The sequence below is a fragment of the Clinocottus analis genome, unplaced genomic scaffold (genome assembly GCF_023055335.1).
Source record: "Clinocottus analis isolate CAN_PGR_092001 unplaced genomic scaffold, fCliAna1.0.p SCAF_21, whole genome shotgun sequence".
Classification (NCBI taxonomy): Eukaryota; Metazoa; Chordata; class Actinopteri; order Perciformes; family Cottidae; genus Clinocottus; species Clinocottus analis.
Window position 1 is genome coordinate 10,613,063 of NW_027175943.1, and position 18,206 is coordinate 10,631,268.

General features: G+C 40.9%; 2 protein-coding genes across 3 annotated transcripts in view; one reads left to right on the plus strand and one right to left on the minus strand.

The window, feature by feature from the left end:
• focad (focadhesin) overlaps positions 1-2,447 on the minus strand; it is a 43,436-nt gene extending 40,989 nt beyond the window's left edge. The window contains exon 1 of the mRNA XM_068587521.1: positions 2,403-2,447. The gene's annotated coding sequence lies outside the window, so the exon portion shown is untranslated. The remainder of the gene's footprint in view (positions 1-2,402) is intronic.
• A 1,373-nt stretch (positions 2,448-3,820) lies between these two features.
• Positions 3,821-18,206, plus strand: part of mllt3 (MLLT3 super elongation complex subunit) — a 42,819-nt gene continuing 28,433 nt past the window's right edge. For both annotated transcript variants that reach the window (XM_068587522.1, XM_068587523.1), the window contains exons 1-2: positions 3,821-3,940; positions 4,772-4,952. In XM_068587522.1, coding sequence (XP_068443623.1) covers positions 3,929-3,940; positions 4,772-4,952 — 193 coding nt within the window. In that variant the 5' untranslated portion in view covers positions 3,821-3,928. The remainder of the gene's footprint in view (positions 3,941-4,771; positions 4,953-18,206) is intronic.

The following is an 18,206-nucleotide window of genomic DNA, read 5'->3' on the forward strand; positions in this document are numbered from 1 at the left end:
TGAGAACAAAAACATATATATATATATATATATATATATATATATATATATATATATATATATATATATATATATTGTAAGAAACATGTGCTGAATGTTTTATGATCAGTAATATTTTGTCCTTTCACACATCTTAAGTAGTTTTAAAGGGTATATTTTAAATATCTGGGGAGAAAAAAAGCAACAAAAAAGTATGAAGTAGACGTAACTTGAGGAGAGACAACAGCATACATTACAGCTTTGAGGTCCTAACGGGGAACACTGTAGCTCCTTCCCACCACCTCTTTTTCTCATTTAATCAATATCTGTAAACCGATATATTGGTTTAACATTACTATAAACACAGGGAACACGAACCTCATGTGTCTCATGCGCCTGACCTCTACAACCCCCACCCCAAACACACCCAGCCCACCCCCTGCTGTTATCTCACTGATAAGCCAGCCTGCTTTGCTGTACTGTCCACCACCCTGCTCTGGCTCGCTCTCCACTGGTTCCCACTGACACATAAGCAGGTGAGTACTGCTGAACAACTACGCTGACGATTAAGGGAATACTTATCGACGATTGTGGACAACGATGCTGCTAATAATGGAATAGCGGCATGTGCTCCTATCATACTTTAGCTAAACACTCTTTAAAATGAGTGTGAGGAGTTTGACAGGAGTGTATAAGACAGGTTTACTTTTCAGTGAAACTCATAACGACTAGGTCATCACTTGTCATGGTTTGAGTGACAGGTATAATTTAGAAGAAGCTAGCTTCTTCTCTAATTAAAAGATAAGTTGATGCTCAGCTAAACTGAGAAAAAACTGTTTGTACACCAAACTGTTCCAGTGGTTTCTATGGCATATGTACCTTGGAGAAAAACAATATGGGCTGGCCTGTACTGCCAGGTCTGCATTAGCGATAGAAGGGAGGACAATGCGTGGACAGTGTTGAGCCAACAGTGCTTTAGAAAAGACACCACTCAGGCTTTACTGAGTGACGCTAGCCGCTGCAGGCCGCACATGCCGGACAGGCACGTGGGACTTTTGATGGGCTTTTTCAGGTGGCACAACACACACCCTTTCACAGCCATGTTGGAAGGCCTCATATGATATCAAACCATAGAAGCTAGTTTTAATTTGACAATGAAACAATAATTAAATTATTGTTTTATTCTCATCGATTAAAAGACATTTGATCAACAGTCATAGTAATTAATGATGCATTAACGATTTCATTACTCAAGCAAATCTGGTCCCACCGTCTGGTTGCAGCTGCTCATAACGGATTGCTAAAATATGATGCTTTTTAAGTAAATTAATGATTTGAGGGACTTTGATTGATTACTGTCAAAACACGCTATTTAAGAATGCTACCGTGGGCTTTTTGATGGGTACTTTTCACTGTCTTTGACATTTTACAAGGTGTTAAATACCAACTTCTCATTACTCACTAAGAGCAATACACACACTTCAATCAGGCTCTAATCATACATACATACATACATATACATATATACATATACATATATATATATATATATATATATATATATATATATATATACATACATACATACATACATACATACATACATATATATATATACATATCAGGATCTAAAGTACTATCCCAACAGAAAGCCATGAACAATGCAACAATTAGAGGGTTTTTCAGATCAAACCAGAGTACTGTGGTCTGTCTACTGCTGAACGTGTAGTTGTTATAGATATTAAACTATAATGATCAACATCATTCTCTACCTCCATGCCTGCCCTGCCTCCACACCATGTGAGCCATTACTCAGCATTATAGTTACTTTGCAATACCGTCCAGCAGGTGTTAGCGTCGCGTCTGTGATTGTGCTGTCACACACAGTGGTGCATTTTAGCAGTCAGTTAGTTTTAGTTTTTTAGTTTTGCCGCGCGGTAGATCATATTTGTGCCGAATTAAAGGACGCGTGCTGCTTTATTAGAAAATGCTGTCAGTTGTGTTTTGTGAGATACAATATTTGTCTGGTATGTTTGTGAAAATAGAAATGAAAAATTTGTCAATGGGCTCTTTACTGTATCGAGCTATCTCAAGCTTAGTTGTGGTCCTGATGCGGGCTACGTGTCGTACATAACCAGCCACGTAGGGCAACTTCATAACAAACCTTTGTGAGACAAAAAGCTACTATGTAGTTATAATAAAACTTAATACAACATACCGGCTAGTAAATTAAGTTACAGCTAGCTGAACCGGCTAATATGAGCTACAATTGGGTCATAAACACAACAGCTGGAGAGATTCAGCTGGCCGAGCATTTATAACAATGACGCCAAGTGCCTTTCCTCCGACAGCAGACTGAGGGGCAGAGCAATCTCTTGGTTCAAAGTAAATTAAAGTTGTGCATGTTGCTGCTGTAACTTTACCTTATTCATCCTGCATCTTGCGAACCCGCGAAAAACTACGGCATGTATCGAGGACCGAAATTCAGGAAGCCCGAGAAGTCACACGCGCAAAACAAATAACCTTTTGCTGTAAATAATGTTGTAATAACCTCAAGTAACAATTAATACTTTACTCTATTGTTAATGTTTGTATACAAACGTATATACAAGAGTTTTTAATCTGTGTTAATAACAGCTGTGATAATAATGAGATCATATATGGACTCATACAGAGTGTGACATGGAGGATGCCGATATACAAATGTGATTATTATTGCATATGATTTCTTCATTCATTTAATGTAAACAATTATGTTAGTCATAATTATCGCATTGTCAAGGGTGTCCTGAGTAGAATATATTTGTGAACATTAGAATACAATAAGGTGTGATCATTCAATTTCCATTTCAAATGTTTTCCATTAAAGTGTTGTATATTCATCAGAATAGCATAAAAAGTGTGTTTGTTGAAAGTCAGATGTATTGTTGTCACAATACATTTTGAATCACACCAGTCGTACATTAACCGTTGCGTTTGACTGCTTTCAAAGGATTTGAACATCTCGTATAAACTGTTTAAAAAAAATAAAAAAAAAATATTTCGCCAGTTTTCCCTTGGGACTTGAAGGCAACATAAATATAGGATAGTTGCACCCCTGCCAATTGGAGGCCCGAGTGGCTGCTGTTCTCTTATTGGCTCTTTCCTTCTCGGGCTCTGTCTGCAGACAAACCCTAGTGGGTACGCTTAGTTGCGCGTGCGCTTTAACCCGCAAGATCGTTAGGTTTGCCGAATTGTGGCAAAGAGGTAACGGAAGCGAGAGAATTTTGTGGTCAAAATAAAGAGCAGAAAATATATTATGTCATTGGGGAATTGTAAGGTAGACTAATAAACATGTGCTTTATTGCAATTCCTCAATTATTTCACATTTAAACATGCTGACAGATGTTGTAAAGTGACTGATTATATGTGATTATCTGATTTACATGAGCGCAACATAAAAACAGCTATTGTATTACAGTCGTTCTGTACAGATACAATATCCTTGTTTTCCTTTATGTGTCATTAATATAATTTAATGTAAATTAATTCCAATAGCAAGGCCAGAAAACACATTTTGTCTTAAAGATGCCTTTTGACCAACTTAGGAGGTTGTTATTCAACCCTGCTGGTTATTCAATATTAGGAAACATACACATGCATTCTGACTACTCATGACCAAAATATTTCTAAAAACTCTGTCCATGGTCTTGAGCAAATAAGACTTCTCAATGGGTCTCTCTAAATTCTCAGAATGACCGCACTGCGATGAGTTTTTTATTTTGAAAGTCTGCAGCGGAACTTCTTCAGGGTACTACATAGCCATTGACAGCCGGCGAGGCTTTGAAAGTCTTGAGTGTGACTTCAGTCCAGGAGAGACCATGTCTGCCGTCATAGGCAAACTGAATGCACCTCTACTCTCATTTAAAACGAATTCTCAATGAAATAACAGTGACGCGGGGCCTCAAGGATGGCCAACTCGGTGAGTAGACAGTTGGAGGATTTGCTTGCCAGTCCGGTCTCATGGAGTATATATTTTTTTGGACATGTTGCTGTTTGGCACACCAGAGGAGTTGGTGCTTTTTACTCCGTAACGAGGATTTTCAAGCCGTAGAGCTAGCTTGAGCCGATACGTGCCGCTATGTCCTGACTGAACAGTGCAACGCAAACCTCCCCCAGAATCCTGGCGCATTTATTATGCTTCTCCTTCCCACCAAAAACGCGATCGCTTTTACGTAAATTAAGGCAATTTCCAATTAAGGTTACAGTCCATTCTTCAATTCGGCATAATGTTACACGCGGTGCATAATGTGGCACGTAAACGGGGGGATATAATCGGTCAACTTTCAAGTGTTTTTTAAGTTTTTATTGCAATATCATTTAACAGCCATACCCCATGGTAGAAAACAGTGGGGGCAAATTTAAGTAAATAAAGTTTTTGGAAATGTTAAGTGTCTCCATGGGTGGTAACGTTCTATCAGTCGTGAACGTACCTGTTTGCTGCAGGGAATCATTCAAAGTCACATTCACGCAGTAAACGTGGCGAAAAGAGACGCTTCATTAAATTAGCTGGTTTTTTTTTCTGTGGAGTTCTACATGGATATATAACGAGCCGCTTCAAGAAAGAAAGTGAGAGGGTTTATTTTAAAGTCGGCTTTCCTTTTTTTATTATTATTGTGTAGTATGGAAGCCTAATGTATATATTATTTTCTCATTCTGTCAAATAGCTAGATTATTTTTTCTGTATATTTTATTAGTTTTATTCAACTTGTACTAATCTTGAGTAGTAACCCTCCATCACTGTGTTTGGCAGGGTGCTGTTCAAGTGAAACTAGAGCTTGGTCATCGTGCCCAGTTGAGAAAGAAACCCACCGTGGAAGGCTTCACCCACGACTGGATGGTGTTTGTCCGGGGACCGGAACAGAGCAACATCCAGCACTTCGTGGAGAAAGTGGTTTTTCACCTGCACGAGAGCTTCCCCAAACCAAAAAGAGGTAAGAGATGTCATTGCGTTTCTGTACAATGCGTAATGGCACTTAAGTGTGTCCTCAAAACACCACTTTGTACAGATGTGCTCGATGCCCGTTGCTACTTTTAGGTGTGAGAGCGCCTTGATTTGGGTTTCTATGAAGAGGAAGCAGAGACCCGGGAGGTTGGTGTTGGTTGGCTGCCGGCTCTCCTCTGCTAACTAGCCAGTGAGCCTGGAACACAAAGCAAACAAAAACAGGGAGTCTTTAAAGCCAAGGTTAGACCGCTGATTTGCAGTTCATCATGACACACACACTCTGCTTATGCAACGTCCCTGAGCCCAATGAGATCTTTTTGTTTGAACTCCCAGCTCTCCCGTTTCCAATTGTACGAGACAAAGCATCAAGTCCTCGATCCAAGAAGCTTGTCATTTTTGCTCGGGGCAGGAGAGGGTGGGGGGGGGGGGAGAGAACGTCTATTAAAACATTTGATCTATTACCAAAATGGTTGCAGATTTCTTTTTAATTTGATAGATTAGTTTAATAATTGACAAATCACTGCAGCTCTGGATGGGGCTGATCTGGGACAGCGTGTTCAAAGAATCCGAAATGAATCGCACCACCACTGTGAAGTTACAGTTCTCAATGCAACAATTTACTCTGCGTAACCTCCTGCTGTTTTCTGATTGGTTGCTTTGCACAGATGGGTTGTCGCTGTTGTCACATGGGGTGAATTCAGTACCACATTTCTGACTCAGCTAGGGTCTTTGATGCAGCTCTAAATCCTTCCGCCATTAGGAATCTGCTGTTTTGGGTTGAGGCCCGAGGTTTTTCGCCATGCTTCTCTTCTCTCGTGGCTGTGAGCTTTCCTGTCGGACGGCCCACACGGTGTGCTGGGAGGGCCTTTAGTCTTTGTGGTCAACCATGCATCGTGCCGTGTGAGCTGAAGGAGTCCTAATGGAGCATCTGGCCCGGAAGGGATCAATTAAAATCTCCTCTGCTTCAGGATTTTTTTTCACCCCACTTCAGCCTTTTGTGAGTTCAGGGGTTTGTTGGATGAGACTGACGCTTGGCATCGAGCCAATGTTGAGTTCTCCTGTTGCTCCTTGTGTAATTACATAGTTACAGAGTCAGGTTGCACAGAGACATTTGATTTATAGTCCACCATTGCCAATAATAATAACTCTCTGCCATTTTTCTTTTAATTAGGAGCAATATGTCTGTCTATTTATGCCTTTTTAGAAGAAAAAAAAGTCAGTAATGCATGCTGGACACATCTGCAGTAAGATGAGTCTTGACACAGATGTATCTAGAGCTGCAGCTTATTTTCATTATCAATTTAGGCTGCTTCTCTAACTCTTTGTTTTAAGAAAACAGTGTTCAATTAACTTATTAATGAATCGTTTTTGCATCCACTCAGCGTCTGGCTTAAAAAAAGCCATTAGCCTGACTTCAGTGGGGAATGTTGTCGTGTCATGGTTGTCATGCTGACTCATCAGCTTTTTCCACAATACTAACATAAAATGAGGAAAACATAACGCGTCACTGTTTGCATGGAAGTGTCCCTGAAATACAAGTTTTTTTATTGGTGAAATCACACTGAAATTATCTTTATAGTCTAGTTTGTCTTGCTGCTGCTGACCAGGAGCTTCTTTTTAACTGACCTCCGCCTCTATTGATGCGTTTTTGGTCGACAACTTGAATAGTTTGGTTATTCCATAAAGAGCTGAAACTATTTTATTATTATATTTTTCCCATTAGTTTCTGATATTTTATAGAATAAACCATCAGTCAAAAGAGCAATAAAGCATGTAAGTAAAATGTAATTAAATACTTTCATTATACAGTCTGTATAACTTTTATCCTTTGCTGATTTAAAACCAAAACAGACCTTTGTGACTCAAAAAAAAATAAAAAAAAGAAACTATAAGATTCAGAAAGTCAGAGTTATTTGTTTCCCATCAGCAAAATGTACATTTTCAAGAAAGAGGAGAGGAAAGCGGGTTCCCTCACATTGAACCTGTCTCTTTATGAAATACATAGATAAGTCAAGTTGTATTACTGTGTATGGTAAAATATCAGCACGTCGAACAAAATTTAAGGTGCCCGGATGGTTTCCAAGATTTCGGAACCTATTTTAGGGCTCAACTCGAGCTGCTGTGAACACCTGCAGCCTCGTTGTATAGTACACCGACGGTATAACCCCTTGATTTATCACCAAATTGATGGGCCTTTGTGCTGTGGAAAGGTTTTGGAAGAGGACGTGTTCTGAGACTCTGTGCTTACAGGCAGTTGGAATCGTTCTCCTGTATTAATTTACCACAGAGCCTACAAGAAGTCAAATTCCTCTCTGCTGATATGGACCCTTCAAAGCGTAAAGTTTCTTCTGAAAGGCCTTTAAATGACATGTGACCAGATGAGGTTTGGCTTTATCCCGCTCCCTCTCCTTTCTTGATAAATGTGATATGTGGCTGGGAGACTTGAGGCCAGCAGCACAGAACTAACCCTCAATAAGTCTCTGCCACGACACATGTCATGAGATCCCTCCAGGACCTGTGAAGCCTTCGTGGCCCCGAGTGTTTCTACACGGCGACAGATTGTGAGCCAAAGTGTTTCCTGATCAGTCGAAGCCAAAGTGGAATAGATTCGAGGGAATGATGGTTTCATTTGTTCCAGCTGTTCAGGAGAGTCATCCACATGCCTACTCTCTGACCAGATTAAAAAAGAATACAGAATCTCAAAGGTGAAGTCTACCGTTTTTTGAAAACATATCTTGTTTGAAAACACTTTACAGTCCAGGTGTTCTTCTTTTGACATTTGGTGGGTTAAAGCAAGTTGTAAATGCTCCAGAGATTCATTTTATTTCTATTGTTTGTCCTTTTTGGACAATTATTAGATTATCACACTGACAAAACATTGTTCCTTTCCAGAGATGGAGAATGTCGTATGTTACATACATACGACAGATTGTAGTGCTCTTTGAGTCGAGGTTAGGGTGTACAAATAAAACTGAACCGAATTGATTTTAACCATTCAATCGAGTTGATGATCAAACATCGTTCCCAGGAACGATGATTATGGTTCACAAGACTTTTCATCTGACCCGAACAAGTTGTGTTTGACACTGTCCAGCAGGGTGCCGGCAGCTTTATTATGTGGACCAGAGATCGCCTCTAATCGTACATCAACCTCACCTGTGGAAAAAAAGTGAAATGTGTCAGCACCACTTGGCTCACTCGCAGGTCGAATGGAGGAGGCGTCTATTGTATAGTTTAGTGTCAGCCATGCTTGATTTGCTCTTGTAACGATGCTGACAGGCTCACATGGCCCGCTGATAGGATTTCACAAAGCCTGTCGCTCCAAAGACTGTTCTTCCTATCGCCTGAGCTGCAGCCACCAAAACACAGAGCGGTGAGAGCGCAACTTCCTCCCACTCTCTGTGATTTGTTGCAGCTGCCAGACAACACATTAAGATTAATGACGAATCAGTCCGTAAAGCTGCCACCGCGCTTCATTATGGCCACGCGGTTTAACAGGCCAGCGTTGCGCGGCGTTACCACGGTGACAGCCCGATGGCAACACCGTCTGAACAAATGGAGGTAAAGGAGCTCTTTGGAACCAGTGAAGGGGGCTGCTATTTCAGAAATAGGAGGCAATGGCTCACGCTGCTTAAGCACCTCATTTGGAGCCTCGGCTGCCATTTAATCTATTCCGGAGACGGCGTCGTTTTAAAGATGTTTGTGATATTTCAGGGGACTGGCGCTTTTATGGACAGACAGTGTAATGGGAAATAAATGGGCCAGGGTGGTGAAAAGAGCTTCAGATCTGCGCTCGGTGCATTGCAGGAAAGATTCACGCGAGCTGGGGTTCTTTTTGTGTCTTGGTGGAGACCGAGGTGCTCTTTTGTTCCAGAGAAGATGAGAGAGGCTTCTAGTGGGTTGCTGTTTGAGCTGGCCTGGACCTGCGAACCTCTACTATTCTAAACTAGGGGTGCTAGGATGCACAAAAGCCACAGTTTGGTGTATTTTTGGTTCAGCAGGAAAAACAAAAGGCTAAGGGTCCATGACAAATTAAACCGTCAGTCCAGCGGTGTGAGAGCCACTGTTGGGTCAGTGGATGATTTCTCCTCTGCTGTAGACTGTGCTTGTGTGCAGGGTCTTCACCTCAGTCACGGTGTGGTGCACAATACTCAGTATTTATGTTGAAATTTGAAGCGTAGGCAACATGTGCTGAAGTTAGTGTGCGAGTCAGTCCCACGATAGAGAGCTTAAAGGAAACGCCAGAACTGTACTAAGCCCCCACCTAACTGTGGCTTTGTGTAACGGTGCACCCGAAGTAGCATGTCCTCATGCATGCAGGCACTGTGTAATTCCTGTACGACAAATGGCTTCTGCTCATTTGTACTTTACTGGATAATTTCTGGACATTGGCAGCACACCCCTGTAACTTAAGACAATGGCATCTACCCTACGATAAGAGGTTTTTCCATGTGAGCTGTACCTCCAGAGGCAAACCCAACATGGTTATGATCACAACTATCCCACTGCCAAAGCTGCGGTCTTCTCCCTTTTAAATGTGTTCCACGAGTGGCAAGTCACAGAACTAGTTAGAGTGCATGAGGTTAACTCTACAGTAAATATTTGGTATTTGGTATATTTATATCATTATTCTCCTTCAGGCACATCTGTTGAACAGCCGCATCTCATCACCTTGTGTGTTTTCCCAATAAAGATGTTTGTTGTGATCTATTTATGTGATCCCCTGAAAATTATCTGATGTATGGCTTATTTTATGAGAGGACTTGCACACAGGGAGGCTGCTCTGTGCTGCTTTTCAGGTGGACGCGTTGACCTCATTAACTTCTCATTTCTGCCCCTGTGACTCAACCTTTTCCCTACGAGGCTTTCTGAAGCTTCACGTTTGTCTCTTGTTTTCCAAAACGCCTTCTCAGAGACACAGAAAATCACTTCCTTACACTCACACTTACTCAGAGTATCTCCTTTCCTTAGAGAAAGAGCGTTCTGTTCTGTGAGCCAGATTGGCGACAGTATAAGCCCCTGACATTGTACACACACACACACACACACACACACACACACACACACACACACACACACACACACACACACACACAGATTGATGCCTTAATGATTGGGCCAACATGTTAGCCTCTGGCCATCTCCCTGGCTCCGTGGAACGCTCCCATGAAGCCTTTTAACTCCCCTCATACTCTGCTCAGGCTTAATTTGTGGCTTGTGTGCACATACCACATAAGTCAAGTCACTGCAGTGACCTACACATCAGATTCACATCCTCAGGCTGACTGTCTCTCACAAGCGGCAGTGCATTCCTGTGCTCTTTGCTGTGGCTTTGCTAATGTGATCTGGGATGATACCAGTATTGATATGCTTCCCACTGCATGTGTGCACATGCGGTTACTTTTGTCTTGCCTGAATACAGTAACGATGGTGAAGTCATAACTTTTAAAGAAGGGTTGCCACATACTTTCTGTTTTTTCATTTCTAAATGTATTAATTTGCTAACAAAGTTATCAATACATCCCATGTGTTGTAGAAACGGGCAGCAACCGGATGTGATATTTCATAAAAATGTAATGATTTCTTCTGACATTACTGGATGCTCTCTTTTATATTTATTTTTGCCACTGTCCTTTTAACTTCATTATCTTTTTTCTTCATCTTTTGAAAACCATAGACCCCAATTGGGGTTGTTTTTCCTTCCTCGAGCGGTCCACAAGTTTTATCCAACACCATAGTTCAGGGCCTTAACAACATCCCACATACTAATAATGCTTCTTTTGGAAAGATTAGGACCTACTTTTGGAATCTGCATAGAGGTGGAAATCACAATATAACAAAGCTTTGGCATATTGGGAGTTTCAATTAATAAAGCGTGTTCGGTTCAAAAATGGAAAGCATCCTTGTTTTATGGGAAAAGATTGTCCGTTTCAGGCATGTTGGTTGCGGAAATGTTCAGGAGCTTCCACTAGTGCTGTGTGATGCTGTTTTTAGAAACTGCCAGTCAGGGAAGCCTCAGCCCTCAAAAAACTCTGCCGCTAAAGGAAAAAAGCTCCACCCGTTTTGTGACTTTTAAGGTACAAATAGGGGATTTATAAGGATATAGATATTGTTTTTGCACAAGCCAGTACGGTTACGTGGATGTGTTTGTTTGTGAAATCCGACTTTGTAAGGGGTACGCATCAAAAGTTTAGTGAAACGTTATGGTTGCCGCAGCAAGTTCACAGAGTTATGTAAGTACCTAAATTTAACAGTTACTTAATTTTTTTGTTTGAATATAGGTATCTTCTCACAAGGGTTACAGTATTGTAGCAATTTAATAAACGTTGTGGTTGCAGAGATAATTAAGTTTAATTCTTTTTTAAAGATACAATTTTTTTTTCTTCGAAAAAGAGGTGAAGAAGGAGGAGGTGGGGGGGGGGGCTGATCCTAAAAGGTTAAAACCACAACTCAAATGATAAGGAAATAAGAAATTGAGTAGTTTTAATACTGTATGCTAATGTGTTTAAGGCTAGTATATTTATGTGAAAAAATCTCTTTCAAGCAATATTCATTTAAGATTCTTAACGTAAAAATGTACCTTTGCCCGATACTCACTTTCACTAAACAAAGTTTAATTAAATTGAATTAAATTGAACCTCTAGACTAGCCGTTAGCGTTCCTTTCATCAATAGCTCTCCTGCCACCGTGAGTTCTTGCCACGAGTAGCTCTCCTGCTAGCGTTAGCTCTCCTGCCACCATTAGCTCTCCTGCCACCATCACCTTTCCTGCCATCATTAGCTCTGCTGCCATCATTAGCTTTCCTGCCGCCAGTAGCTCTCCTGCTACCGTTAGCTCTCCTGCCACCATTAGCTCTCCTGTTACTGTTCAGACAATTCTGAATCAGCTGTTACACGATGTTAAAGGACTGACTGCGTCCAAAAAAAGTGATCCACACTCTTTTTATTTTCTTATCTGAAAAGTGAAACTTGGATAGGAGTTGCATTTTTTTCCTGCTCATTTCTTCCAGTTTCTGGTCAATAAACAGCAGAAGTCAGCGCATTTACGTGCATTTTGATAATGAATCTCTGCCAATATGCGATTTCGAAAACCACATGTTTTCTGTGTGCGATGGGGGAGTAGAGTAACCAGATTTTCTCCTTCTTTGGCTTGTAGAAGAGGACTGCAACTAAACAATTATTTACACTACTGATTAATATGCAGATTATTTAGATATTTATATTCATAGTTTAGAGTATTTTGGTTTCTTTTAAATGTATAGAGGAATTATAGTTGGTGCTTTCATCAACTTTAAAATATTGAATGAGTCAGAGAATTTTCATTTGAAGAGTTCATCAAGTGATCAATTGGCCCAAACTAAATTTAACGACAAAGTATGATTTGTGTTTCTGATTTAAAATTGTTTTTATGGTACATGCTTAACAAATTTCTATAAAACGCAGATTTGTGAGCCTTCTCTGAGATAATTTCTGAGTGGCAGCAGTCACTTGGACGGGGTACATTTGGGACAAACATCGTCAGGTTGTATGTGAATAAAAATAACTAACATTTTGGGTAAAGACTCCTAAGACCCCCTCCTCGCCCTCTCTACCCCCCTTCAGTGTCTGGCAGAAACCAAAGAGCTGCAGGAATTTGCCAGTAATTGTTTTACGATTTCTCAGCAATCATACCTGCTTGAACACAAAGGAAGCTGCAGGCTGGCTGCTGCTGCTGGCATGAAAGGACGGGGAAGTGGAGGAGGTGCAGATAGACCACCAAATAACAGGAACTGGGCTGTAAATGCCGGCTCTCCCTTGGTTTAGTCAATGAAAGGAGGTCGGAGGAAGTGGTTTATTGAAGCATGGTTTATAAGGGCTGTCTGTCGGCGGCTCTTTCACCCTTTTCTCACTCGCCCCTGCCATAAAACATTTGTCTTTTATTTACAGCACCTCTACACACACCAGCGCTGGAGGATTTGAGTCAGGAATCACTAAAAGAGCTCTGGTTGGTTTCATCAGTGAGCTAAAATAAAGAGGAAATAATTTACCACAACAGACTTTTGCTGTTACTGTACCAGTTTGTGACAGCAGCTTGATCAAATCTATGAGTCCATCGACAGAGAACTCATTAAGTGAGTAGTTGATGAAGTCATTTGTCTCTGGTTGTAGCCAGATCAGCGCCAGTGCATACCAGAGAACACTGAAGATTTCTTTCAGCTGGTCAGTTTGTCGTTTTCCATTAACAGACAAATTTAGTTGTTCCTTTTAACATTTTTGTATGAAATACTTTAACCAAGCATTCTGGCTGTAAAACGTGGACAGCTGGGTAATGTCCTGAGCACCATTGACCAATCAGCACTAGGGATGGGTATCGTTTGGGTTTTCTCCGATACCGGTGCTAAAACGATACTTTTAAAACGATACCGGTGCACAAAACGAAGATTGACGACATTAAAGAAAGGCTTTTTTTTAACGCCATGGCATTTTTTTCTTCTTCTTCAAATTAAACAATATATTAACTGTTTGAAGTATAGTATGCATATAAATAAATACAAAATACCCGACTTCAACCTACAGCTTCAAACTTTTTAACTTTAAACTATGAATAATATCTAACAAAAGTACAGAACTCGACTCAGAAACGGTTGGTTGGATTCTACAAACTGAGGTAGGCACCAGTCGTGTAGGCATCAGTGCCATATTGGTTCACGGTACCCAACTCTAATCAACACTAACTCCAAGCTAATAGTTATTAAATCGGCCCAGTGGATCAATTTGTTAAACTGTGGTCATGCACACCTATTTGGGTTGAGTCTAGGATGTGCTGATGGTGTTTGTGTATAATTTGTTTTTGTTTTCGACCAACATGCTTCTGTCTGTGCTTGGCTCTCTGCTGGTTTGGGTGCTTGTGGGTTGGGAAGAGGATTCTGCCGATAACCTGATTTAGCCAAGAGAAGACGTGATGAGAAGTGAGGCGTGCATATTCAACCCCTGTTTAACCTTTAACTGCCACAGATCTGCCACCTGTTGGGCCACTTATCTAGTGCGTTGGCTTACGACACAAACTTGAATGTTTCTTGCGTTTTGCTCTTTAATCTCAGCAGATTAATCTTCATCGTGGTTGTGTTCTAGGATCTTGTTGTTAGCCGATTAGTGAGAGGTCGATTGGGTCAGCCGAGTTCTTGAAGAAAACTCGAGTGTGACGTTGTTTCTAAGGGACTGTGCTCATTCAAGCAGAGACGCTACTGAGCTGCTAATAACCACCCGCCATTGTTAGAGCAGCTTATATCATAGCCACTCTGTTTTGAGAGTAATACACTGTCATATGATTGTGGTTTGTTTCAGCAAATTGGTTTTGTATTTCAAGACCATTTCATCAGATTTATGCTGGAAATAATTGTTTCTTTATCTCTTTGCAATGTTCCTTGTATCACTATGTATTTCATCTAATACAGGGGACAAATATTTCAGAGATGAGGCCAATCCACTACAAGTATTGACAAAACCTTGAGCTATGCAGAGTGTTTACTGAATTTAAGCACACTTGGAGCTCGTGCTGTTGTGCATGAGAAGGGTCAACAGATATATTTCATAGTACTTATAAATATATCAACCTTTGTGTGCATTTGATTTTGTCAATTCTGATCACATCTCCCGAAACAATACAGGAAGACGGGGGTAAAATTAGCCTCCTGACTTTGCATTTTCACAATAACGGCCGTGCTACTTTTCAACCGGACGAACGCGGCCGGCATGCTGTTTGTTTCATCACAGTGACGGTCTTTGGGTTTGTTAAGCAGGATTTGTTCTTTTTCTATGCAGCAGATGTGGACAAACATGTGGCGTTTTTTGGACTAGTGATGGTGAGATAAATGTCTCCATCAGGGGAGACAGAGGGATTAACAGTAAATCGGCGAGTGAACCACAAGCCTCGCTAAAGACTTTCGTACGTCCAGTCTTTTGTTTTATGGTCCGGCCTGTGGTCTGGCCTGGCCTCATTACAAAGCAGTCTGTGTAGAAAGGGCAAATACATAGTGACTGGCATTGTTCTGTGATTGGCATCTTGGTTTAAACCACGGGCGCGTTCATAAACGGCATGGCTCTGTCCCTCTTTGAAAGCTTTTGACCACAGGCAAGTTTTCGGTTACAGGTCAGTGGTCGCATTGTGCATCTCTGCCTCTCAGACGCTCCTTCGGATTATGGTAACCTTTTCAAACTGAACTACTGAACCCCAGCCCAGATGCTGTCCTGACTTTACCTTCACGTTACTACACTACTCTAGCAGCTTCTGTCTCGTTTCAACCATAACTTGACCCGTCACTTAAAATCTGTGGAGAGTTTGGACAGTATTCAGACAGCGTTTAGTATTGAAGTGTTACTGCTGATTTTTTTCTTCATTCCTAATAAAAGGCAGTGCAGGGAAGTGCTAAACATGCAGGGTTTCCCCCAGGAAATAGTTCACCTACTGCGTTAAGCGACATTTTGTCTCGAGATCAATTTATATTGAGTCATAATCAAACTCATTAAATATATTGCTTTTGCTATATCAAATGAAAGTGAAAGTTTTATTGTATAAAAGTGTTATATTGCAACAAGTTTAGTTTATCAAACCTCTTAAAACAATGGAAAATAAATAAAATCAGCTTATCTGGCTGTCTGAAGCTGGACTTGCCCCCCACCATGGATCATGGCTGTCTGGAAGTGGACCTGCATGCTACGATGGACTGTGGCTATCTGGATGGTGGTGCATGCCTACCATGCCTGAATAGTTTCTGTCATATTCATGTAATATACTGTAACTTGCATTGCTCATTCTGGTCACATGACATCTATTGCTTCTGTCCACCCAGGGAGAGGGAGCATCCTCTGTTGCTCTCCCTCAGGTTTCTTCCCCTTTTTCCTTGTGAAAGGGTTTTTGTCTTTATTTGGGGGAGTTTGTTTTTTTTATCCGATGTGAGGTCCTGGGACAGGGATGGTATGTCTACAGATTGTAAAGCCCTCCGATGCAAATCTTGTATTTGTGATTTTGGGCTATACAAAATAAACTAAAATTAATTCAATTGAATCTTGGGCTTGACGCCACCCAACACAATTGTGATTGGTTTAGAGAAATATGAACAAGCCACAGTGTTTTCCCTTTTACCAGAATGGTAAAGTTTGCAGCAAGACCTTTCTTTAGCACTGTGGAGACTAAATAGTTATAAAAGCCGCTTCTACTTTACATAGATGGAGATGCCCCTATCACAGTGTTTGCTGCCGATACAATGGCCAAATGTTTATAAGCCATCGAGCCACTAGAATAAAAAGATTGTATTTATATTCTTGGCATGAGTAGTTTTTGTGAACTATTATAATCTGTTTACAGTGATATGCTAATGGAATCGGTCACAATTCCATCTCTAATATCTATTTTATGTCACTGTGAAAGCATCCCGATTCATTTGAGTTTCTCACCAGAACCTCAATTTTACAAGATTACATTTGAACACATCATGAATACTTTATAAGTGACCTTTTTACTGAACAGAGCTTGAATGCATCATAATGTAACTCAATGGAACCTCCATTAACTCTCGTAAAGCAACTGGAAAGCATTGATGCCAATCTCCTGATCACATATTTTTTACTGATGATTGGCTGAGCACCAGGTTACCACCAGGGTGCCTGTATTTTTACATCTTATAACCGATATGTCAGCTAATAAGTAACCAAAAAATGGCAACACAGAAATGCCCGACATCTGTTTGAGGTCAGTTAGAAACCAGGTCTCCTTTTTCTTTCCAGTATGGGGGAGGGGGGAAGGGGTTCGACTCATCTCCCGCTCCACCTCAGTTTATATAAAAGGGTGGTGGTGAATAGGCTCTTTTAGCTGCCTGTAATTGAACCTGACCCACTTGCACAATTACCTCTAACCCATAATATTTGTTCAGCGGTATTGGGTTTTGGATGGCTCGGCCCCAGCGGTGAGGTCAACCTCAGCGTAGTCAGCCGAGCCATCAATCACTGTTGCTCTCTGAAGGGGCAGGTCTCCAACGTGACACAAGGGAGCACAGTGATGATTAGATTTGTGCCGAAGCTAAAGATGACTCGAGGAATTTCCAAGGTCTCTCCCGCATCACAGAGCGCCAAGTTGTCAGTTTAATAACATATTTCCTCTGAGACCTCTATTGTATTCCTTGTTCGTGCTACAGTAATATCCAGTCCACTTTAGGAAGGAGTGTGGGACCAAACACGTTTTGAGTACCTGTCCAGAACTGAAGTTTGACAGATAATGCTTGGTCAGATTCTTCAGGCCCAAACGCACTAAAAGCGATTAAAGGCTCCTCTCATTTGATGATCATCGGTTGTTGTTCCTATGGCGCACTGCAGGCATCAGACTTGATATGCACCACAGGGTGCTACTGCTTTCCAATATACAGAGTTTACAGTGCACTATGTTGTCGGGTCTAAAATATTTCCACACTCTAGAGAATTGTGGGCGGAATGCCTCCTTTCACCGGGCACTTATTGTGAAATCATTAGTTGATTCAGCTTTCGGTGTGTTGACTAAACAACTGACTAGATTTGTATCGACACATTAAACCAATTGTAGGGTGACTTACACAGTCCCAGTATCGATAGCAATACCTGGGTTTTGAGTGTATTCTGATACCAAGTCCAGATCCACCTGATACCAGTGTTTTATTAACAAGCTGTATGCCTTACTGAAATCATTGTTTTTTGTGTCAGGAAACATCAGGCCTGACTTAACCATTTCTTTACTAACTTTGTAAAACAAAATAGAACAAATAAATACACTAATATAAGCGTACTGGATTCGTGATGGACTGGCGACTAGTCCAGGGTGTACCCTGCCTTCGCCCCTTGACAGCTGGGATCGGCTCCAGCGCCCCGCGACCCTAATGAGGATAAGCGGTTAAGATAATGGATGGATGGATTGATTCTTTATTATCTAAATAATTATTTGTATGCCAATAACTTGGTTAAAAAAAATAAAAAATAAGTGTACAACCTTTTTAATGCAGCAACAACTTCTCAGGTCAAAACTTAAACAGAAAAATCTGCCTTATTGTTTCTGATTCCAGGTTTTAGAACCCATATCGCCTCAATATCTGTGAGTCCATCAGTATTGATGCAACACTTATGGATGGTTATCTTAAAAATGTCATCATTGCTTTCTCTTGGTTCCGTACTTTATACTGTTTTGGATTTTTTTTCATCACTAAAATATTTCTAAAGCAGCAACACTGATTTTTACAACAACT